General features: G+C 42.7%; 1 protein-coding gene across 3 annotated transcripts in view; it reads left to right on the forward strand.

Moving 5' to 3' along the window:
• The window catches only part of ADIPOQ (adiponectin, C1Q and collagen domain containing), a 97194-nt gene that overhangs the window by 62009 nt on the left and 9859 nt on the right, over positions 1–25326 (forward strand). The window contains exon 2 of one of the 3 annotated variants that reach the window (XM_029082489.2): positions 3023–3150. The exons of 1 other annotated variant lie outside the window; for it this stretch is intronic. In XM_029082489.2, coding sequence (XP_028938322.1) covers positions 3114–3150 — 37 coding nt within the window. In that variant the 5' untranslated portion in view covers positions 3023–3113. Of the gene's footprint in view, positions 1–3022; positions 3151–19325; positions 19456–25326 lie in introns of those variants that run through there. One more of the 3 variants, XM_001506599.3, reaches the window with a different exon arrangement.

Genomic DNA, 25326 nt, shown 5'->3' on the forward strand with positions numbered 1-25326 from the left:
CACCAAGCCCCCAACCACGAATGCTTCCCACCAAGGAGGAATTCACTTATATGTTACTCACACGTGGAGAAGCTTCTAGCTCCCACTCACAAAAACTTCCCTCTCGGGAGGAACCACTTGCACGCATGTGAAGAATCGCCCTAGCTTTTAGCCCCACGAGTGCTCAGTAGGATATTCACCTGTCCCACAGCTTCTCACTTGGTGCAGGCAGAGAGGGCATCCTACGATCTGGAAAGAGGTGACACGCAGCCAGCTACAGCAAGTCTCGATCTGCTGCATAGAATGTCTGAGTGGCAGTTATCCCCTGTCTTCTGGGTTCGTCCAATCTCTGTCCCCCCCCCCCCCCCCCCGCATACCTAATTTGGTTGGTAGTGGGGTGAAGGTAACCTCCTATATTCCTGGTCTGGGATGTCTATCTAGCAGTTTAGGTTTTGGTTGTGGCGGTGATGCCCAACCAGCACTTCCGAGTTCTGCTTAGCTACTCGGACAGTCACGAGATAGTGTTTGACCTTGAGATGTGGGGTGCCCTGGTTCACCTTGGAAAAGCAAATTACTTCAATTTTTTGTGCCTCAGTTATCTCATCTGTACAATGGGGATTAAGACAATAAACACCATGTGGGACAGGGACTGTGTCCAAAATGATAAGCTTGTATCTACCTCACTGCTTAGTACAGTGCCTGGTACATAGTAAGTACTTAACAAATACCACATATTGTTATTATTATTATTATTATTATTATTATTATTATTATTATTATTATTCAATATCCATGTGGACCTTCTCAATGACCTTCTAGCTGCTACCTCCTCTCGCCCTTCAACTCCACTGACTTCCTGCTCCACCCCACCTCACCCACTCCCCAACTTGGACATACCTTCAATCTCAGTAATTTTACCATTACCAATGCCATCAACCCTGAAATCCACCTTTCCTACAACCTTCTAATCTGTTTCTCTCTCAGAACCTCCTCCCTGTGAAAATGTTCTAACCCCCCCGCCCAAAAGTCCTCCAATCTTTAGATCCACTTCACTTTTCCCAGACCATCGTGACCCATTTGAACTCTCTTAATAATTAAGTGTGGTATTTCTTAAGTGCTTACTATGTGTCAATCGAACTCTCTTAATAATTAACTGTGGTATTTCCTAAGTGCTTACTATGTGTCAATCACTTTCTATGCACTGGGGAAGATACAGGATAATCATTGATTCATTCACTAGTACTTATTGAGTGCTTACTGTGTGCAGAGCACTGTACTAAGTGCTTGGGAGAGTTACACTACAACAATAAACAGACACATTCCCTGTCCACAACAAGCTTACAGTCTACTGGGGGGAGACAGATATCAGTACAAATAAGTTACAGATATGTACATAAGTGATATGGGGCTGGGATAGGGGAAGAACAAAGGGAGCAAGTCAGGGTGATAGAAAGGAGTGGGAGAAGAATAAAGGGGGGCTTAGCCTGAGACGACCCCTTGGAGGAGTTGTGCCTTCAATAAGGCTTTGAAAAGAGGAGAGTAATTGTTGAACCCAGTCCCTCTTCCACACAGGGCTCACAATCTAAGTAGGAAAGAGAATAGGTATTGAATCCTGAATTTATAGATGAGGTAAATGAGCCACAGAGAAGTGAGGTTATTTGCCCAAATGTCACACTGCAGACATGTGGCAGATCTGGGATCAGTACCCAGGTCCTCTGATTCCCAGGCCTGTGCTCTTTCCACTAGGCCATGCTGCCTCTCTTCACCCTCCCTTTATAACTCACCCCGCTCTGTCCAGCAATCTCGGACTACCAATCCCTTTCCTCCCCACCCAAAGATGAGAATCAAATTCATAGTGTGCTCTGTGGATGGTACAACCATCCTTCCCATCTCACAGGCCCTCAACCTTGGTGTCATCCTTGACTCAGCTCTCTCATTCACCCCACACATCCGATCCGTCACCAACGCCTGCCGGTCTCACCTTTACAATATCGCCAAGATCCACCCTTTCTTCTCCGTCCAAACTGCTATCGTGCTGATACAAGCTCTCATAATATCCCAGCTGGATTAGTATGTCAGCCTTCTCTCTGATCTCCCTTCCTCCTGTCTCTCCTCACTCCAGTCTAATCTTCATTCCGCTTCCTGGATCATCTTCCTGCAGAAACGCTCTGGGCATGTCACTCCCCTCCTTAAAAACCTCCAGTGGTTGCCTATCAACCTTCGCACAAAACAAAAACTTCTCACTCTGGGCTTCAAGGCTCTCCATCACCTGCCCGCCCCCGCCTCCACCTCCCTTCTCTCTTTCTACTGCCCACCCCGCATGCTCTGCTCCTCTGTCGCTCACCTCCTCACCATCCCCCGTTCATGTCTCTCCTGCTTTGACCTCTGGCCCACGTCCTACCGCTGTCCTGGAATGTCCTTCCCCCTCACCTCTGCCAAACTAACTCTCTTCCCCTCTTCAAAGCCCTACTGAGAGCTCACCACCTCCAAGAGGCCTTCCCAGACTGAGCTTCTCCTTTTCCCTCTGCTCCCTCTGCTCCCTCTCTGCTCCCCCTCTGCCCTCTGCTCCCTCCCCCTTCCCCCTTTCACCTCCCTTCAGCTAAGTCCCCTTTCCTTCTGCTCCTCCCCCTCTCCCTTCCCCTCAGCACTGTGCCCATTTGGATATATTTTTATTACCCTATTTATTTTGTTAATAAGGTGTACATCCCCTTGATTCTATTTATCGTGATCATGTTGTCTTGTTTTTTGTCCGTCTGTCTTCCCTAATTAGACTGGAAGCCCATCATTGGGCAGGGATTGTCTCTGTTGCCAAATTGTATATTCCAAGCATTCAGTACAGTGCTCTGCACATAGTAAGTGTTCAATAAATACTACTGAACAAATGAATGAATAGCCTACTTACTAGGCCTCATTCTTGCCTCTCCTTCTGCTGGCCTCTTTTTGACACCTTCCCTCTGCAGATCATCTTGTTCACCTCCTCCCTTCTACCTGTAACTCTATCCCTCTTCATATATGACAGATCCTCACTTTCCCTATCTTACAGAGCCCTTCTGAGGTCACGTCTCTTCCACAAGACTATCCCCAAGTAATTTCTGATCTCTCCACATCCTGAGAGCCATAAGTCCTGGGTTCTAATGCCAGATCTGCCACATGCCTGCTATGTGATCTTGGGTAAGTCATTTAACTTCTCTCTGCCTCAGTTACTTCATCTGTGAAATGGGAATTAAGACTGTGAGCCCCATGTAGGACAGGGACTGTGTACAACCTGATTACTTTGAATCTAACCCAGTGCTTAGAAAAGTGCTTGGCACATAGTAAGTGCTTAACAAATATTATTATTATTATATCCTTCAACTGTACCTTCAGTTCCTCTGAATGCCCCTTGTACCTTTTAGCCCTAATGTCCATATTTTATATATTATTTTCTACTGTCTGTCATTTATTTGTTTCCTAGGCTAGACCATTGGGGAAGCAGCGTGGCTCAGTGGAAAAGAGCCTGGGCTTCGGAGTCAGAGGTCATGAGTTCGATTCCCGACTCTGCCACTTGTCAGCTGTGTGACTGTGGGCAAGTCAGTTAACTTCTCTGTGCCTCAGTTCCCTCATCTGTAAAATGAGGATTAAGACTGTGAGCCTCATGTGGGACAACCTGATTACCCTGTATCTCCCCCAGCGCTTAGAACAGTGCTCTGCACATAGTAAGCGCTTAACAAATACCAACATTATTATCTTGAGATCGAGGGTCTTGTTTCCAAATTGTTGTGTACTCCCCTGAGTGCTTAGTAGACGTACTCTGGACAGTACACCGTGAGACAACCTGATATCATGTATCTACCCAGTACTTAGATAGTGCCTGGCACATAGTAAGCGCTTAACAAATGCATCATACTATTATTATTATTAGAGTAGGTACTCAAGTCTGTTGCCGACTTGTTCATTCCAAGCGCTTAGTACAGTGCTCTGCACATAGTAAGCGCTCAATAAATACTATTGAATGAATGAATGAAAGTATCAACTATCCAATTAGCTTGGACATTTTTTAGGAAAGTTTTTTTTAATACTTCAAATCCTGTTCCAGGGACAGTAGATTAAATTATTTCAGGTAGTTATGTTTTTGCAGTTGCTGGGGGTTTGCAAACTAGGGCATATTTTGCCTTTATTCCCCATTTCCTCTTTGAATTTCTCTCTACATTCTGTCTGCCACTTCTAATATGGAAGCTAGAAGAAAGAGATGGGGAAGAACATCTTGGGAAAACGCCTGAGGACCAATGGACATGTGGTAAACTCAATCAAATTTTAATGGGCTCACGATTTCTGGAAAGTCCCTGAATATGTACAGTGGATTTTTGCATACAGTGTTCCCACTCTTCCCCACACTCTTGACATTCATTCATTCAGTAGTATTTACTGAGCGCTTACTATGTGCAGAGCACTATACTAAGTGCTTGGAATGTACAATTCAGGTACAGAGAGAGACAATCCTTGCCCAGTAACGGGCTCACAGCCTAAACGGGGGAGACAGACAGCAAAGCAAAACAGAACAAAACAAAACAAGTAGTCTGGCTTAGATACCATCAAGATAAAAGAATAACAATTGTAGTTTTTGTTGGGTGCTTACTATATGCCAGGCACTGTTCTAAGCGCTGGGATAGATACAAGATAATCAAATTGGACACAGTCCCTGTCCTGCGTGGGGCTCACAATTCTTCATCCCCATTTGACAGATGGGGTCACTGAGGTGCAGATAAGTGACGCGACTTGCGACAGTCACTCAGCTGACAATATGTCTATGTTCCAAAGGGAAATTTGAAAGATGATCTTTTTAAGCACTTTACCATTCTAAATCAATAGATGAACTCTGGGCATTCTTATCTGATGATCTTTTTGTATTAAAACATTCAAGAAATCAAATCAACTATCATAAAAAATTAAATGTGTTAGATTTTAATGTGAGATGGGAAGCAATCTGGCCCAGTGGAAAGAGCATGGGCCTGGGAGTCAGAGGACCTGGATTCTAGTTCTGGCTCCACCATTTTCCCGCTTTATGACCTTGGGCAAGCCACTTCACTTCTCTGTGCCTCAGATTCATTATCTGTAAAATTCTAATCCTGGCTCTGCCACTTGCCAGTGGTGTGACTTTGGGCAAGTCACTTAACTTCTCTGTGCCTCAGTTACCTCATCTGTAAAATGGGGATTAAAAACTGTGAGCCCCACGTAAGACAACCTGATCACCTTGTATCCCCCCAAGAGTTTAAAACAGTGTTTTGCACATAGTAAGCGCTTAACAAATACCACCATTATTATTAAAATAGGATTCACTATATGTTCTCCCTTCTACTTAGATTGTGAGCCCCATAGGTCCTACACCGTACTGTACTTTACTTGTACTGTACTTTCCCAAGCACTTAGTACAGTGCTCTGCACACAGTAAGTGCTCCATAAATATGACTGAATGAATGAATGGAATGAGTAACATGTATCTACCCCAGCATTGTTTTTCCCAGGTTCTTAGTAAAAAACAGTGAATGCTCAATAACTACCATTAATTACTGGCATATAGTAATCTTTTAACACAAAACCCCCCCCAAAAGCATAAAAAAAGTTCCTTGCCCACATTCTTAAATTAGATTTACATTCTTCTTCTTCTCTCTTTTTGTGCCCCCCCCCAAAAAAACAGGTAATCTACAGGAATCTATAAATAGAAACACAACATTGAAAATCACAGTATCAGAGGCAGATTTTGTCCCAATATCTCCTCCACTTAAACCATTATACTCTGCAAGGTGAAAGTGGAAAATGACAAGAAATCTACGATCACTAGGTTCTAGGATCTTGAGTGGGAAAGCTAAGTTTTGCCCTTCATTTGAATGTAATTTTGTTTAGAATTTGAGCACCCCTGAGGGATAGGAACCATGTCTAATTCTCATCTATGCTTTTTTTTGAGAAGCAGTGTTGCCTAGTGAATTGAGCACAGGCCTGAGAGTCAGAAGATTCTGGGCTCTAATCCTGGATCCTCCATATGCCTGTTGCTTGACCTTGGGCAAGTTACTTGACTTGTTTGCCTCACTTGCCTTATCCGTAAAATGGGGATTAAGATTGTGAGCCTCATGTGGGACAGAGACTGTGTCCAACCCGATTTGCTTGTATCCATCCTCATGCTTAAAAAAGTACTTGGCACATAGTAAGCACTTAACAAATACCACAATTATTATTATTATTAATATTGTCATTATCATTATTTCCAAGGCTTAGCACAGTGCTCTCCACACAGTAAGTTAAGCATTTAAATTAAGAGGCTTTCCCTGACTAAACCCTCATTTCCTCCTCTCCCACTCCCTTCAGCATCACCCTGACACTTGGATTTACACCCTTTATTCACACCACCCTCATCCCAACAGCACTTATGGACATATCCATAGTTTATTTATATCAATTTATATCAATGTCTGTCTCCCCTCTGAACTGTAAGATCCTTGTGGGAAGGAAATGTGTCTACCAGCTCTGTAGTATAGTAAATTTCTGTACAAAGTACAGTGCTCTACATACAGTAAGCAGTCAATGAATATGATTGATTGATTGGTTAAATAAATATTATTACTATTACTAGAAGAGAAATGGATTCCATTGGGAACACCATCTTAATTCGAAGGCCTAAGACCAGAAAGGGTCTTTTCTCCTGAAGAAAAATGTTGCTGTGGTATTCAGGAACCATTTGGGCCCTTAGAAACAGTGAATAACAGGGTGGATTAGAGGAGTAAAATAGTCACAGCAAAATATTTCTTGTTAAACTGGATCAATTAATTTTGAGAGATATAGAACCAGCTCAGCTCCTGTAAAACATCCATAACTTATCTCATTATCAATAGCATTCATTGAGCTCTTACTATGTGTACTAAGTGCTTGGAAAAGTACAACACAAGAGAAGTAGCAGACATACTTCCTGCCCATAACAAGCTTACGGTCCAATGGATGAGCTTGTGGTCTAGAGGGTGAGCTTACAGTCTAATAGAACAAACTTACATTCTAGAAGAACTCACAGACTGATGGATTTACTCATCAGAGGAGACTTTTGCTCTTTCTCTCCAAGTGTGTACTGTTCTTCTCTGTCCAGTTTAGCTTTCTTAGCAGAGCTATTGAGGGCTCACTCCATTGTCTTCAGATGTGGGAACATTTGTGTTACTTCCACATATGAAGGTGGACTAGTATGAAAATGTTAAGTCAAATAAAACACTTCTCACACTTGCCAACATTTTGTTTCATTTTACTTGAAAAACCGGAAGCAGAAGTCATAAATCTCTGATCAGTATGCCATTTTATATTCATAATTATCACCATCAACAGCAGCAGTATTTAATGAGCACCTATAATGATGGGTAAAGCCTTGTGTTTGATATTGAGGAAGTTGAAAAGAATTTGAATATGAGGACACTATGTGTCAATGAAAACAGACATCAGTGAGTGATTGTTTGTCTGTTAGATATGAAAGGGGAGGGAGTTCCAGGCCAGAGGCAGGATGTGGATAAGGGGCCTCAGCAGGATAAATGAGATAGAGGTTCACTGAATAGATTGACATTAGAGACTAAATGGGGCATGATGACTTGTGAAAATTGGATGTGTCAAAAGACTGGAGCCTTAGTGGGAGAACAAGATAGATTTTCTGGGAGAGGATGTGTGGGAGAGAAGGCAGGTAAGGAGGTTGGGGTGTCCATAGAGGGATTTCAGAGTTGGTGAAGGTAGAGATTGTACAGTGACTAGAGATGATGAGATCTAGTGTGTGTCCGAGTTGGGGATTGGGTGAGATAGGGTGGTGCCAGAGTTAGTCGAAGTTGAGGAGAGGAAGCGGGCAGTGGAATCGTCATAAGGAACATCCACATGGACATTAAAGTCCCCAAGAATCAGTGTAAAGATGGAGAAAAAGTGAAGGAAAGTAAGAAAAGGATCAGAATGGTTCAGAAAGTTTGAAGGAGGGGCCTGGGAGGCTCGGGGAGGGAGGCCGGTAGATGACCATCCTGATCAATATCCAACCTGATGAACTTGTATCTATTCCAGTGCTTAGAACAGGGTTGTTAAGCACTTAACAAATACTATTAAAAAAAGTTGGGAGTTAAATATGGCAATCGATGAAATATTCACAGACCTGTGCAGTTGTGCTCAGAGTTTCAGAGCTAACATAAGCACAATAGATGGAATCCCTTGAGCTTCTCTGGATGTTCTCTCCCCTTGCCATAATCAACAACTGCACAGGTGAATTGGTGACAGCCACATAAGAAAAGGGGACAGCATGAGAAATAAATGGGAAAAGCATAAATAAGAAATACAGTATAGCAACCCAAGTTGCAGTGTCTTACAACAGAAAGAAATGTGGACACTTCCTATATATATTTTTTGCTAATGATAGTCTTCCTTTTTTTAATCTTAAAATGCAGGCTGACAAAATGATCAGCCACAATGAGTTTCACATGACTTTTTCATTGCTCCGTTGTCATCACTGCTTGGGTGAAAACACTTATCCCCTTGATACTGCCGTCTGGCTGAAGGATAGGCTCAGAAAAATATAATCTTGATAGCAAGTGAATTTTTATAGGATGTGATGATGTGAGGTGTGATCCAATTTCATTCATGTACAGTAAGAGTGAAAAGAGTAAAATCCCTTACCGTCAAGGTTTACTTCAGCATTCGGTAAGTACTTCCTACCCCTCTTTTGGGGAAATTTAGTTCAGCTTCATACTTTTCCAAAATAACTGACATTTACCAACATCTCCTTTAAAATTAAATGAAAGAGAGTAATTTGATGGCCAACATTTCAATAGCGTGGGCACCTGACGTTTCTTCCCAGAAGGTAAGGTGACAGAATAGGCTATCTGTGAAGACCTGTGCTTCTTACATAGGAGGACTGGTATTATTGATAGAGAAAGCAGCATGGTCTAATGGATAGAGTATGGGCTGGGAGTCAAAAGACCTGGGTTCTAATTTTAGTCCTGCCACTGGCTTAGTGGGCCAAGAGTCTCTGTGCCTCAGTTACCTCATCTGTAAAATGGCATGAAGCTGTGAGCCCCACGTGGGACAACCTGATTCCCCTGTGTCTACCCCAGCGCTTAGAACAGTGCTCTGCACATAGTAAGCGCTTAACAAATACCAACATCATCATCAAGAGTCTGGGCTTGGGAATCAGAGGTCATGGGGGTTCTAATCCCAGCTCCGCCACTTGTCAACTGTGTGATTTTGGGCAAGTCACTTAACTTCTCTGTGCATTTGTAAAATGGGGATTAAGACTGTGAAACCCCCCGAGACAACTTGATAACCTTGTATCTCCCCCAACTCTTAGAACAGTGCTTGGCACATAGTAGCACTTAACAAATACCATCATCATTATCATCATCATCATCATCATCAGCTGCTGTGTGACTTTGGGCAAATCACTTCATTTCTCTGTGTCTCAGTTCCTTCATCTGTAAAATGGGGATTGAGATGGGCAGTCCTATGTAGAACAGGGACTTTGTCCAACCATATATTTTTGTATTTACCCTAGAGCTCAATATAGTGCCTGGCACATAGTAGTATCTAACAAATACCACAATTAGTAAGCACTAAATCAATCAATTATAATTTTTGAGCACTTACTATGTGCCAGAAGACTGCCCCAAGTTTGCGAGAAAAAATATAACAAAGTTAGTGGGCACTTTCCCTGCTCACAGTGAGTTTACAGTCTAGAGAAAGAGACAGACATTAATATAAGTAAATTAAATTATGGATACATAAGTGCAATGGGACTGAGGGAGGATTGAACACAGGATATAAATCTTAGTGCAAGCGTGATGCAGAAGGGAGGGGAAGAAGAGGAAATGAGGGCTTAGTCGGAGAAGGCATTTTGGAGGAGATGTGTTTTCAATAAGACTTTGAAGGTGGAAAGAGTGAACATCTGTAGGATTTGAAGAGGGAGAGTATCAGGCCAGAGGCAGGAAATAGGAAATCTGCCCTTTCCTCTCCATCCAAACTGCTACTACGTTAATACAGTCCCTCATCCTATCCCGCCTAGATTACTGCATCAGCCTCAGCGTGGCTCAGTGGAAAGAGCCTGGGCTTCGGAGTCAGGGGTCATGGGTTCGACTCCAGGCTCTGCCACTTGTCAGCTGTGTGACTGTGGGCAAGTCACTTAACTTCTCTGTGCCTCAGTTACCTCATCTGTAAAATGGGGATTAAGACTGTGAGCCCCACGTGGGACAACCTGATTCCCCTGTGTTTACCCCAGCGCTTAGAACAGTGCTCTGCACATAGTAAGCGCTTAACAAATACCAACATTATTATTATTATTAAATGGGGATTAACTGCGAGCCTCACGTGGGACAACCTGATTACCCTGTATCTACCCCACACTTAGAACATGCTTGCACATAGTAAGCGCTAACAAATACCAACATTATTATTAACAAATACAACATTATTACTTGCTGACCTCCCAACCCCTTGCCTCCCACACCAGTCCGTACTGCACTCTGCAGCCTGGATTATCTTTTTACAGAAACGTCAGGAACGTCACCCCCTTCTTCAAAAATCTCCAGTCATCATCTATCCACCTCTGTATCAAACAAAAACTCCTCACCATTGGCTTTAAAGACCTCCATCACCTTGACCCTCCTGCCTCGCTTGTTTCTCTCTTTCTACAACCCAGCAAGCATACTTTATCCTATGGTGCTAACCTTCTCACTGTGCCTTGATCTCCCCCGTCTTGCCACTGACCCCTGGCCCATGTCCTGCCCCTGGTCCGGAACACCCTCCCTCCTCAAATCCACCAGACAATTACTCTCCCCCCTTCAAAGCCTTACTGAAGCTGCATCTTCTCCAAGAGGCCTTACCAGACTAAGCCCTTTTTTTCTCAACTCCCACTCCTTCTACCCATACTAGCTTGCTCCCCTTTGCTCTTCTCCCAATCCCAGCCCCACAGCATTTATGCATATGTATGCAATTTATTTATTTGTATTGATGTCTATCCCCACCCCATCCCTCTCCGCAAAACTGTAAACTCATTTTGGCAGGAATTGTCACACTTAGTGTTGTACGGTACTTTCCAAAGTGCTTATACAGTGCTCTGCACACAGAAAGCACTGAACAAATGATGTTGATTGAATGAAAGTAGGAGAGGAGTTCGGTGGCGATAGCAGAGATTGGGGTTCAGCAAGTAGTTTGCTAGTAGAAGAGTGAAGTGTGTGGGCTGGGGTATAGTAGGAAATCAGAGAGGTTAAGGGGTAGACAAGCTGATTGAGGACTTTAAATCCCTTGTTAAGGAGTTTCTGTTTGTTGGGGCAGTAGATGGGCAACCAAATGGAGGTTCTTGTAGAGTGGGGAAACATGGATCAAGTGGTTTTAAATAAAATGATTGGGCAGCTTAGTGAGTATGGACTGGAGTGGTAAGAGACAGAAGGCAAGAGAGTTCAGCAGGAAGACTGATACATTAGTCAAAGCAGGATAGGATAAGTGCTTGGATTAACATGGTAACAATTTGATGGAGAGGAAAGAATGGATTTTATTGATGTTCTGAAGGTTGAACCAACAAAATTTAGTAACAGATGGAATATGTGAGTTGAAATACAGAGATTAGTGGAAGATAATGCTCAAATTACAGGTTTATGAGAAAGGGATGATGGTGGTGCTGTCTAAGTTGATGGGAAAGTCACGGGGAGGGAAAGGGTTTGGGTGGGAAGTCCTCCTCGACCTCTCGGCTGTCTTTGACACTGTCGACCATCCCCTTCTCCTCCACACTTTAACTTTGACTTCACAGATTCCGTCGTCTCCTGGTTCTCCTCTTACATTCATTCTCAGTCTCCTTCACAGGCTCCTCCTCCCCCCTCCCATCCACTAACTGTAGGGGTTCCTCAAGGGTCAGTTCTTGGCCCTCTTCTGTTCTCCATTTATACTCACTCCCTTGGTGAAATCATTCGATCCCACGGCTTCAACTATCATCTCTAAGCAGATGACACCAAATCTACATCTCTTCCCCTGTTCTCTCCCCCTCCCTCCAGGCTGGTATCTCCTCCTGCCTTCAGGACATTTCTACTTGGATGTCTGCCCGCCACTTAAAACTCAACATGTCCAAGACGGAGCTCCTTATCTTCCCTCCCAAACCCTGCCGCTCCCTGACTTCCTTGTCACTGTGGACGACACTACCATCCTTCCTGTCTCACAGGTCCGCAACTGTGATGACATCCTTGACTCTGCTCTTTCACCCCATACATCCAATCTGTCACCAACACCTGCCGGTCTCACCTTCATAATATCACCAAGATGTGCCCATTCCTCTCCACCAAACTGCTACCTTGCCGGTACAAGCTCTCATAATATCCTGACTGGATTATTGTGTCAGCCTCCTCTCTGATCTCCCATCCTCCTGTCTCTCCCCACTCCAGTCTGTTCTTCATTCCGCTGCCCGGATCATCTTCCTACAGAAACACTCTAGGCATGTCACTCCCCTCCTCAAAAACCTCCAGGGGTTGTCTATTAATCTCTGCATGAAACAAAACTCCTCATTCTTGGCTTCAAAGCTCTCCATCACTTTGTCCCTCCTACCTCACCTCCCTTTTCTTTCTACTGCCCACCCCGTACACTCGGCTCCTCTGCTGCTCACCTCCTCACAGTCCCTCCTTCTCGCCTGTCCCGCGGTTGACCTCTGGCCCACGATCTACCGCTGTCCTGGAATGCCCTCTCTCCTCATGTCCGCCAAACTCTCTTCTCCTCTTCAAAGCCCTACTGAGAGCTCACCTCCTCCAGGAGGCCTTCCCAGACTGAGCCTCCCCTTTCCCTCTGCTCCTCCCCCCTCCCATTCCCCCTTGTCCCTCCCTCTGCTCTTCCCCTTCCCCTCCCCTCAGCACTGTCCATATTTGTATATATTATTTATTACTCTGTTCATTTTGTTAATGATGTGTATATATCTATGAATCTGTTTAACTTGATGATATATACACCAGACTACTTGTTTTGTTTTGTTCTGTTTTGCTTTGCAGTCTGTCTCCCACATTTAGACTGTGAGCCCATTACTGGGCAGAGATTGTCTTTATCTGTTGCCGAACTGTACATTCCAAGAGCTTAGTACAGTGCTCTGCACAAAGTAAGCGCTCAATAATTATGATTGAATGAATGAATGAAGAGTTTTGTTTTGAACATGTTAATTTAAGGGGTGGGCAGGACATCCTCCTGAAGGTAGGAGGAAATATGAGACTCGATTTGGGAATCAATCTTAAAGAGATGGTAGCTGAAGCCATGGGAGTGAGTGAGTTCTCCAAGGGAGAGTTGTGCAGGGAGAATAGAAGGTGACTCACGGAGAATAGAAGGTGACTCAGAACTAAGCCTCAAGGGACTCTCGTAGTAAGGGGGTGGAAGGAAGAGGAAAAGCCTGTGAAAAAGACTGAGAATGAACAGCCAGAGAGACAGGAGGAGAACCATGGGAGGATAGTGTCAGTGAAGTGGTGTCAGTGAAGTCAAGGTTGGGTAATGTTTCCAGGAGAAGCATCAGGGCATAATGGATAGAGCATGGGCCTAGGAGTCAGAAGGTCATGGGTTCTAATCCTGACTTTGCCACATGTATGCTTGTGATCTTGGGCAAGTCACTTCACTTCTTTGTGCCTTAGTTACCTTATCTGTAAAATGGTGATTGAGACTGTGTGCCCCACATGGGACAGGGACTGTGTTCAAAACTGATCTGCTTGTATCTATCACAGTGCTTAATACAGTGTCTGGCACGTAGTAAGCACTTAACAAATACCATCATTATTATTGTAGTCACCTACTGATCTAATCTTTATTTTTTGTCATCTTGATGCAGCTCCCTCAAACAGTTAATTGCTATCAGTGATGGAAAAATGTATGATTTCCGTTGCATTTTTATTTCCTTGTTGGGGAACAAACATTTCAGTGGCCCTCATAAATCAAGAAAGGAAATTACTTTCTTTTTTTAATGGTATTTTTTAAGCCAGTCAGTCAGACAGTTAACCATATTTCTTGAGCACTTACTGTATGCAGAACACTGTACTAAGCATTTGGGAGAGTACAATGTAATAATAAACAGACACAATGAGTTTACAAACTAGAGGGCGAGACAGACATTAATGTAAATAAATAAATTACCGGTATGTACATAAGTGCTGTGGGGATGGTATGAGGTTACTATGTTATGGTATTATTATATGCCAGGCACTATACTAAGCTCTGGGTAAATACAAGTTAATCAGGTTGGACTTGGTCCCTGTCCCACAGGGGCTCACAGTCTTAATCCCCATTTTATAGACAGGGTAATTGAGGCATGGAGAAGTGAAAAAACTTGCCCACAAATGATCACTCAGTAAGGTGGGACAGGCACTGTGTTTCCATCACTATCTAAATAGATCATATTTGGGTTTCATGACTTTTATAAGAACCATTAGCTCCATGTCAGCATTTAACTGCAGTTTAAAATTTATAAGTTCTAATGTAACACTTGATAGACATTGCTATTTCAAAATTGACCTTGGCAGTACAAGACAATTTTCTGTCCAGGCATTAAATAGCATCTGGACAGCAGGGATACTGGCTGGATGACAATCTGACTTCCAGAACATTTTTGATTTGAATTGTAGGGTGAAGGCAATCTAATCTTTTGTAATCACCAACTTCACCAAATCCTTTTTTAAAAAGTCAGTAAACATGACCTCTGGGAACAGAAATTTCATTACCCAGACACACAGATACTCCAAGTCTTCCTGATATACCCCTTGGTAGATAGCATTACAGTAAGAGACTGTTCTTGTACTTACCCCGGCACATGGCACAGAGTATGCACTTAACAAATATAATTATTATTTATTATTATAATTATAATCTTTGTCATTTTATACAACTTTTGTTAAGTGCTATCCCTATAATTTTTGTGAGGTGGAATTGGTTCCTTAAACATTCAGGTTTTACTGAGTCACCTGCAGTTCTGGACAATGTTTTAGAACATCTGGCTAAGGAGAAACAAAATTTATTCTAGAAGATTTGGAATGTCCTCAGGTACACCACATTCTGACAAGAAAACCTTCAATTGTCCAGATGAACTGTAGGAAGCATCTAGAAACAACTAGACACTCACCATTCAATCAATAAATCATTCATTGAGGGATTACTGTATGGAGAGCATTTGAGAGAATACAAAAGTTGATAGACGTGATCCCTGTCCTCATCTGTAAAATAGGGAGTCGATTTTTGTTCTCCCTTCTACTTAGACTGTGAGTCCCATGTGGAACAGCGACTGCACCCAACGTGATTAAGCTGTATCTACAGGCACTTAGAACAGTATCAGACACTTAATAACTGCTTAACAAATACAATTATTATTACTTTTAGCAATATTATTATTAAGACTGCCAGGGCCAAGCAGATTTTCTGGTTATTAGAAGTCAGATATAATGTGACTCAGTTTTCATTCCAGGAGTAGCTTAGGCCAGAAGACATACATTATAGCAAGGAGCAATCTTCTGTCTGGGTCTCAAGGGAGCAACCAGGCAGCTATACCACACCACTCTTTCTTCACTTGCTGTCGAATCATTTCTGATCCATAGCGACTCCATGGACACACCCTCTTCAGAACACTCCCTCTGCTCTGCCCCCCTCTCCACCCCACAAAACTTGTGTATATATGTACATATTTATTATTCTATAAATTTTATTAATGATGTGCATATATCTACAATTCTATTTATTTATATTGATGCTATTGATGCCTGTTTACTTGTTTTGATGTCTGTCTCCCCCCTTCTAGACTGTTAGCCTGTTGTGGGCAAGGATTGTCTCTATTTGTCGTTGAATTGTACTTTCCAAGTGCTTGGTACAGTGCTCTGCACACAGTAAGCGCTCAATAAATACTATTGAATGAATGAATGAATAATTCTGGTATATGTATCCAAAGAGTTTTCTTGGTGAAGATATGGAAGTGGCTTACTATTCCCTTCTTCCTCGCGGTAAAAACTTGAGTCTCTGCCATTACCTTTGATCAACGTTTTGATCACTTGATCATCCGCCTTTGACTCTTTCCCATGCCACTGTTGTCCAACATAAGGTGAATCAAATTTGACACTTTGGCTTAGGCCTTTCCATTATGGGTAGCCCTATATGGCAGATCTCTAAACTTCATCAGTGTAAGCAAATGCTCCTGGAATGATAAGGTATCGATTCATAGGAGAATTAACATAGGGAAGCCCAAATTAAACTCTCTGATTTTTGTTAACTTCTCCCTCAAGAGAACCCAGCTTCCCAACTTTCCTTTTGCAGTATCTGGAGAAGAGCCAACCTCCTTCCAGAATGCTCCCAAGGATTTGGGGGGGTGTGGTGTGGAAGAAGTGGAGACTGGAGTTTGTTCTCCTGCCCAGCTTGCAGCCTTAGTGCCTTGTAGCAAAATGATGACAGGAATCAGGTAGTCATCACTTCTGTTTGGAAAACACACATGGCTGTTGGGTTGAAAGTGAGCAGGAGGAGGTAGAGAGAATCAACAGTCAATTAATCAATGTATTTAGTGAGCACTTACTCTGTGCAGAGCACTGTACCTCTCATGGTCACACCTGGAGAGGTTGCCAGTATTGTACCAGTCTTGGCTACGAGAGGGAGAGTCAAGCAAAGGCCTGCCCATTCCATTCCTAGCTAGGATAGTGGCTGGCGAGTGGAAGGCAATCTGCTACAAGTCAAAACTCACTCATGCTGGGCAGCAGCGGCATGGGAGACAGTCTAGGGCGGAGACTCGAGTTTACTGCACAGAAGGCATCAATGGTAAACTGCTTCTGTATTGTTACCAAGAAAACTTCTGGATCCACTACCAGAACGATTGCAGATGGAGAGCGGGGCGTTCTGGGAGAGATGGGTCCTTGGTGTCGCTATGGGTTGGAAATGACTCGAAGGCATAAGACAAGACAAGACCCAGAATCAGATGTTTGGTAGGTGGACTGGGGCTTGAAGACTGCACATATAGTCTGTCCTTTAGGAGTCATTGCTTCATTAAGTGGGCCAATGGGGCAAAGCTCAGATCTTTTTGTCAGAATTACCTAGCTAACCGGATTGATTGGGCCATAGTCTTATGATCATCACTGTCTTTCCAGTTCACTAATGATCCCCGGCTTCCGACATCTTAAACTAACATGAAAAAAAATGATTTGAGGCTATAGACCCACCCTCTCTAAGGATAATACTGTAGTCAATCAGCTGCTTCTGCACAATTTTGCCTTCGCTGTCCTGACATTTCTGACGTGATGTACTACTTCTAATTTGGTTGAGTGATTCTGCTCATCACCAGGCAGATTTGAGAGTGTTTCAAGTATATTCTTCTCATGGATCCAAATATAGCTGACTGGATCCTGCCATACTTTACTCCGTTGGATGGCTTGTTGAGTTAAAGAACTACAGTCACTGTAGATCTGCAAGTCAAATGTCTGAGGAAATGAAATATATATGAACATCTAAGAAATTCATAAAGTTATATGTAGATTTTTGTCTTCTCAGATACATAAAGTTGACGAATTTTGTCTTCTGGATATGGGGAAATTGTTACAAATTTATTGGTAGCCAGTGGATGGAGTTATATTGTTTAATTCATCAGCAATGTGCAGTTTAAGGAGTGACTTCAAACATGAAGACTACATGTAATTTTTAAAAATATTTTTAAAGGATAATAATGGTGGTATTTGTTAAGGGCTTACTATGTGCAGAGCACTGTTCTAAGTGCTGGGGGAGATACAGGGTAATCAGGTTGTCCCTCGTGAGGCTCACAGTCTTAATCCCCATTTGACAGATGAGGGAACTGAGGTCCAGAGAAGTTAAGTGACTTGCCCACAGTCACACAGCTGACAAGTGGCAGAGCTGGGATTCGAACCCATGACCTCTGACTTTCAAGCCTGTGCTCTTTCCACTGAGCTACGGGATGAATGGTACCATGTGCATAATGTCCAAGGAACAGAAATAGCCTAGTAAATGGCTCGCAAATGTGCAATGTGGAGTTTTTTCATCTTCACAGTTGGTTTCTAGTTCTATTTCTATGTAATGTTAACTGAAGCCAAGCACTCATTGGAGCTTTCTCCTCTACTTATTCATTTTTTTTCCATTCTACCCCCACCTACACTCCTCATTAATCTCAAGACAACCAATTTACTGTGCTTTGATGTCATTTCTCCTCTCACCAACCTCTTCCTCAAATCCTCCATATCTGCCTGAAACACCCCTCTCCTTGCCCCCACACATACTTTCAGATACTACAACCTACAGCTCTCCCCATCTCCAAAGCCTTCCTGAAATCACATCTCCTCCAGGAGGCCTTCCCCGCTTAATATCTAATCCCCTTGCTTTTTATTCTCTAACTGCTACACCATCACTTCTACACTACCTAATCATTTAAGTACTTTCAACCTCCTGAGGCACTTTCTAACCACTCATCCATATCTCATTGCTCAAGTACACACCGCCCTTTTCCTCTATCCTCCTATCTAATTTATTTTAGTGTTCATCTTTTCAGCTAGATTGAAAGCTCCATGAGGGCAGGGAGCATGGTCTACTACTATCATTGCATTTTCTCATGTGCTTAGTACAGTGCTTGTTACATGATAAGTGATCAATAAATATTATTGATTGATTAACTCAGAACTGTATATGAAGGAGAATGTACAGGCAGTGTGACTTAGTGGACAGAGCACAGGCCTGGGAGTCAGAGGACTTCAGTTCTTTTCCCAGCTCCACCGCTTTTCTGCTGTGTGAGCTTGGCCAAGTCACTTCACTTCTCTAAGCCTCAGTTACCTCATCTGTAAAATGGGGATTAAGACTGTGAGCTCCATCTGGGACAGGGACTGTATCCAACCTGATTACTTTGTTTCCACCCCAGTACTTAGAAGAGTGCCAGGCACACAGTAAGTGCTTAACAATCACCATTAAAAACAAAACAAAAGAAAAACCTAAAAGAACTTAGATCAAGGCATGTTTTCTAGGGAAGAGGAATTCCACTTTGGCTTTCTGCAAAAGAATGTGTCACAACTCACTCTTGTTGATTTTGTATTTAAAAAAAGTTGGTGAAACACTAGAGTTCAAGAGGTAATGATAATAAAAATGGAAAATTAGCACTGAAACCCAGAAAACAGATAGTCTTCTTTATGATTTACTGTAAATTATTGCAAAAACAACTCTATGGGCTGAATGCTTGCCAGCTTCACTCTTTAAAACTTCAGTTTGGCTTAAAACATTTTTATTCCTTTGTCCAAGCATTGCACAACTGTCTCCTAGTGATCAGGAAGAAGAAAAGTGACTTGAAACCTAGATGGGAGCAAGAAAACGGATTGGAAATCCCAGGATTTAAATAAGTGGGGCCCTTAGCAAATAGAAGGGAAAGATTTTAACTGACAGTTCCACATGGCCCTTCATGACACTGCTCTGGAGGCCTGACTCTTCTCGCCTCTGCATTTCTAAAGTGACAGCAGTGATTCAGGCAGGACCGCAGAACAGCTGGTAAGAACATTTCTGTTATAGCTCTGGGTTTTTTTTTTCCTTGGGACTAAGTCATTCAAGTAGATTGTCATGTTCTAGGAAGGCTTTACCGAGCAATAACTTGGCTCAAAAAGTGATAGTTTCTGTTTTTTCACAAGCCGCTAGTCTTAGCAATAGTAACAGAAGCACAGAGGTTTTGAATTTGCTTAATAAGCCCCTGGAACATTCAGAGCCATTCAGAGAGCTACAAATCAGTCAATTTGGATAATAAACATAGTCAATTCCTTCTAAAATGGAGTATTTCAAGTCTGACAAGGGAAAGAGAAAGTTATGTCAGGGTATAATGTCTCCAAAATGCATTTAGTTGGCTCAAGTTATCTCTAGCTTTTAAAGGGGTAGAGCATTCCAAAGTCATTATTATCAGTTCATATTAGTGTTCAACTGGATTCTCCCTTTCCCTGCATCTGTATTTCCCATGAAGTTAACAGAAAGTAGGCATATTTGTGGAACAGTGAATTAATGCATTAACTGGGCCGGAGAGTCATATCGAGAAAGTCTTCATTGCATGGTATAGCAATATTTTAATTTAAACTCTCTTAAAAGATGCATCATTTATTAAGATCCAGCTAGAATCAATTCTCCCCTGCCAAGATGGGTCCAAGGGGGTGATCAGATGATATTTAAGAGAAAATTCTCTTCATTATTGGAATGGTTTAGCTGCATTTTGGTTGGTATTTATAAGAAAGGAAAAAGAGAACTAGATAAGAGAACCTGGTACAATGAAAACAAATTAAGCCCAGTGTAAGACTGAGCCTCAGAATCTTTCTTTTGACTTTGGTACAATATGTTCAAGACAAAAGAACTATTAGGAAGAGAAAGGCATATCTGGAAATGTTCTCCCTGGTAAGTGGTTGAGTTTCAAGGGCAGAGGGTGGATATAGTCTGATAAATAGAAGGAAGAGATTTTTGAATGCAAATACTACATTACTAGGTATAAAACCCAATATTCATAGAGAATGCCAACTCAGAGATGAAACTTCTTTTCTGCATATTCTTTGGCACATGTTACTCGGCTAAGAAACGTTCCATAGAAATTTGAAAAACTGTCCAAAATAGGCAAAAATCTAAATTTCTAAGGTCCCATATCTCAAATACTACTTGATATTAAACCTATTTACATTTTTCTCCATTTCCTGTCTATCAAAGGGGAAAGAGTCCTTGAGATAAATTTTGTCAATATTTCAATTCTCATTAGGTACGGCTTTAAAAATGCAAACCCTTGGAGATGCATTATGTATAAGAAGGCAGGATTTAGAAAGCAGTCCATCACCAAACTCTGTCCCAATTTAAAAATAAGAATCCATGCCATTTCAGTGTTTAGAAACATAATCTCATCTGTAACTATTTGCTGAACAAATGTTCACTTCCTCATAAGGCTCTTGATATCTTGAAATAAAAGGTGGTATACAAAGTGAAATATTCTTAGGAGGATATATTTTGAATCTAAATTTTTCTCTTTGTCTTTCCTGCTTTAAACTGGGCAACATTTTCATAGGTTTTGTTTCACAAAAACTAAGCTAAGAACCAAGTGTCCAATTTCTGATTGCACAATATGTCATTTGGAAATATTATGTCAGTCTTAGATGCCGGCAATGTTATATGAAATGATTTTTTAAGTCAACATTGACAACATCATCTTCATAAAATGAAAATGTTTTCCTTTGCTGTGATTTTCTTAGTGTTTCCCCTAGTTTTGAAGAACGAGCGAATCCAGGTAAATATGGTAAAGGTGTCAAAATGGAATGGAGTGTTGATTTGGGGGTGTTTAGTACACCTTTGGCCCATGCAGTCACCCAAGAAACTTTGAAACTCATCCAACTATAAAACAAAATTCAACATCGTTCTTTTGAGTGAGGACTAGCTCAGCTCTTTAAGGCGAATATAAGAAACATGTTTCCCTTTCTAGACCTGATGGTTCTACAAATGGGGGTGATGTAGTACCCTCTGGACTGTAAAGTCACTGTAAGTAGGGAACATTCCTTCCAAATCTGTTGTATTAATCTCTCCCAAGTGCTTAATACAGTGCTCTGCACAAAGTAAGTCCTCAATAATTACCACTGATTGATTGATGCTTTCTTTTATTGAAAGATGTGTCAATTCTTCTGTACTAATAATTCAACCTTTTAAATAGCAAGCTGATTATGACACTTTCTGCATCTCATTTACTTAATATCATGTGCCATTTTAGATATTTTATGGGAATGCTGTTCAGATTTGGCTTCTATGGCTTCTTAGAGAAGATTTTAATAAGGCATCAAAGAGTGGTGATCTTTTGGATATGAAGGAGAAAGGAGCTCCAGGCCTGATGGAGGACTTTTTTATGGTATTTGTTAAATATTTACTATGTGCCAGGCACTGTATTAAGTGCTGGAGAAGATATAAGCTAATCAGGTTGGACGCAGTTCCTGACCTGCTTAGGGGTCACAGTCTTAATCCTCATTTTAATGTGAGGAAACTGAGGCACAGAGAAGTTAAGTGACTTGCCCAGGGTCACACAGCCAGCAAATGGTGAAGCCGCGATTAGAATCCAGGTCCCAGGTCTGGAGGGTGTGAGCAAAGGGGTCACAAGTGATAAAAGAGATGAGATCAAAGTATCAGGAGTTTGTGCTTGATGCAGAGATGGATTAGCAGCCATTGGAGGTTTTTGAGGAATGGGGAAATGAGCAAAAAGGTTTTTTGGTTTTTTTAAGAAAAGCAATCGGGGTAGCAGAGTGAAGTATCCCCTTCCAGTTATCGCCCTATCTCCCTACTACCCTTCCTTTCCAAAATTCTAGAACGAGTCATCTAGAATCGCTGCTTAGAATTCCTTAACTCCCATTCTCTCCTGGACCCCCTCCAATCTGGCTTCCGTCCCCTCCACTCTACCGAGACTGCTCTCTCTAAGGTCACCCATGACTCCCTTCTTGCCAAATCCAATGGCTCCTACTCCATTCTAATCTTCCTTGACCTCTCTGCTGCCTTTGACACTGTCGACCATCCCCTCCTCCTCCACACCTTATCTCACCTTGGCTTCATGGACTCCGTCCTCTCCTGGTTCTCCTCTTATCTCTCTGGCCGGTCATTCTCGGTCTCCTTCACAGGCACCTCCTCCCCCTCCCATCCTTTAACTGTTGGAGTTCCTCAAGGGTCAGTTCTTGGCCCTCTTCTGTTCTCCATTTACACTCACTCCCTTGGTGAACTCATTTGCTCTCACGGCTTCGACTACCATCTCTACGCAGATGACACACAGATCTACATCTCTGCCCCTGTCCTCTCTCCCTCCCTTCAGGCTCACATCTCCTCCTGCCTCCAGAATGTCTCCACCTGGATGTCGGCCCTCCACCTAAAACTCAACATGAGCAAGACTGAGCTCCTCATCTTCCCTCCCAAGCCCAGTCCTCTCCCAGACTTCCCTATCACCGTGGATGGCACGACCATCTTTCCCATCTCTCAGGCCCGCAATCTCGGTGTCATCTTTGACTCGTCTCTCTCGTTCACTACACACATCCTATCTGTTACCAAGACCTGCCGGTTTCACCTTTACAATATCGCCAAGATCTGCCCTTTCCTCCCCACCCAAATGGCTACCTTACTGCTACAGGTTCTCGTTATATCCCGGCTAGACTACTGTGTCAGCCTTCTCTCTGATCTCCCTTCCTCCTCTCTTGCCCTGCTCCAGTCTATTCTTCACTCCGCTGCCCGGCTCATCTTCCTGCAGAAACGCTCTGGGCATGTCACTCCCCTTCTTAAACACCTCCAGTGGTTGCCTATCAACCTCCGTCCAAACAAAAACTCCTCACTCTTGGCTTCCAAGCTGTCCATCACCTTGCCCCTTCCTACCTCTCCTCCCTTCTCTCTTTCTACTGCCCACCCCTCACGCTCCGCTCTTCTGCCGCCCACCTCCTCACCGTCCTTCAGTCTCACCTATCCCGGCGTCAACCCCTGGGCCACGTTCTCCCGTGGTCCTGGAATGCCCTCCCTCCTCACCTCCGCCAAACTAATTCTCTTCCACTCTTCAAAACCCTACTTACAACTCACCTCCTCCAAGAGGCCTTCCCAGACTGAGCTCCCCTTCTCCCTCTACTCCCTCTACCACCTCCCCTTCACCTCTCCGCAGCTTAACCCTCTTTTCCCCCCATTTCCCTCTGCTCCTCCCCCTCTCCCTTCCTATCCCCTCAGCACTGTACTCGTCTGCTCAACTGTATATATTTTCATTACCCTATTTATTTTGTTAATGAAATGTATATCACCTTGATTCTATTTAGTTGCCATTGTTTTTACGAGATGTTCTTCCCCCTGACTCTATTTATTGCCATTGTTCTTGTCTGTCTGTCTCCCCTGATTAGACTGTAAGCCCATCAAACGGCAGGGACTGTCGCTATCTGTTGCCGACTTGTTCATTCCAAGCGCTTAGTACAGTGCTCTGAACATAGTAAGCGCTCAATAAATACTACTGAATGAATGAATGAAAGTATCAACTGGAGTGGGAAGAGACAAGAGGGAGGGAGACTAATGCAATAATAATAATTATAGCATTTGTTAAGCGCTTACTATGTGCTAAGCAATGGGGTAGATACAAGCAAGACGGGTTGGACCCAGTCCCTGTCCCACGTGGGGCTCACAGTCTCAATCCTCCTTTTACAGATGAGGTAATAGAGACCCAGAAAAGAAAAGTGACTTGCCCAAGGTCACACAGCAGACAGCTGGCAAAGCTGGAATTAGAACTCATAACCTACTGACTATCACATCCGAGCTCTATCCATTATACCCTGCTGCTTCTCCAGGCCTGATATGATAAATGCTTGGATCAGTTGGTTAGCAGTTTGGATGGAGAGGAAGGAGAGGATTCTAGAAATGTGGTGAAGGTGAACTGCATGAGTAATTCAGGAAGAGGCAGGTATCTTGTTTTTCAAAATAGAACCCCATTTTATTTTTGTAGCCTTACCTTCTGCAAAGTACCATATGCTTGAGTTGCATAAATAATGGATAGGAACTGCTCTACACATAATGAATTAGGCCAGACAATGGAATTATCATTTCAAAAGCAGCTTTTAAGAATTTTAAATGAAAACAGAATACATCATTCATAATTTAAGAACTTATTTCAAGATTTTTTTATTTCAAGATAAAGTATCATCTTTGCATGCAGATAGATCATTCAGGCAATGAGCAGTGAAGGTAGCATCTACAAAATGTGGGACTGGATTTAAAACAGAAATCTAACTGTGAGAAGCAGCATGGTCTAGTGGAAAGAGGAGGGGTTTGGGAGTAAGAGGACTTGGAGTCTAATCCCTCCTCTGCCATTTTCCTGCTCTGTGACCTTGAGAAACTCACTTAACTTCTCTGTGCCTCAGTTTTCTCACCTGTAAAATGTGCAGCTAATGCCTGCCCATTGTCCTACTTGGACTGTGAGCCCCCTATGGGACAGAGACTGTGTCTGACCTGATTATCTTCTATCAACCTCAGTGTTTAGAACAGTATTATTATTATTACCCATGTGTCCCTCAAATCTCTTTGAAGGCAAGTTATTTTGTTCTCGATCCATAAGTGAAAGGAGGAGCTGCCTTTGATATCCAGTATTTCTCTGCTCTGTGCGTGTGTGTGTTTGTGAACAGATGTTGGAGAGGAGGGGCATGGCAATTAATACAGGAACAGGGTTAGGAATATTCCACTCATGAAAAAGGTTCTTAAAAACTAAGTAATAGCTCTTTTAAATCTGGAATTCTTTTGGTTTTACTTGTCATCTCACTTACTTAGGCCAAGAAATAAAGGCTCTGGAAACTAACCCCCTCAGATGCTGATGGTTTCAGAAGCCAAGCTACCACATGCCCAATTGAAAACTGATCTGTTATA

This window comes from Ornithorhynchus anatinus, chromosome 1, assembly GCF_004115215.2.
Source record: "Ornithorhynchus anatinus isolate Pmale09 chromosome 1, mOrnAna1.pri.v4, whole genome shotgun sequence".
NCBI classification, from domain to species: domain Eukaryota; kingdom Metazoa; phylum Chordata; class Mammalia; order Monotremata; family Ornithorhynchidae; genus Ornithorhynchus; species Ornithorhynchus anatinus.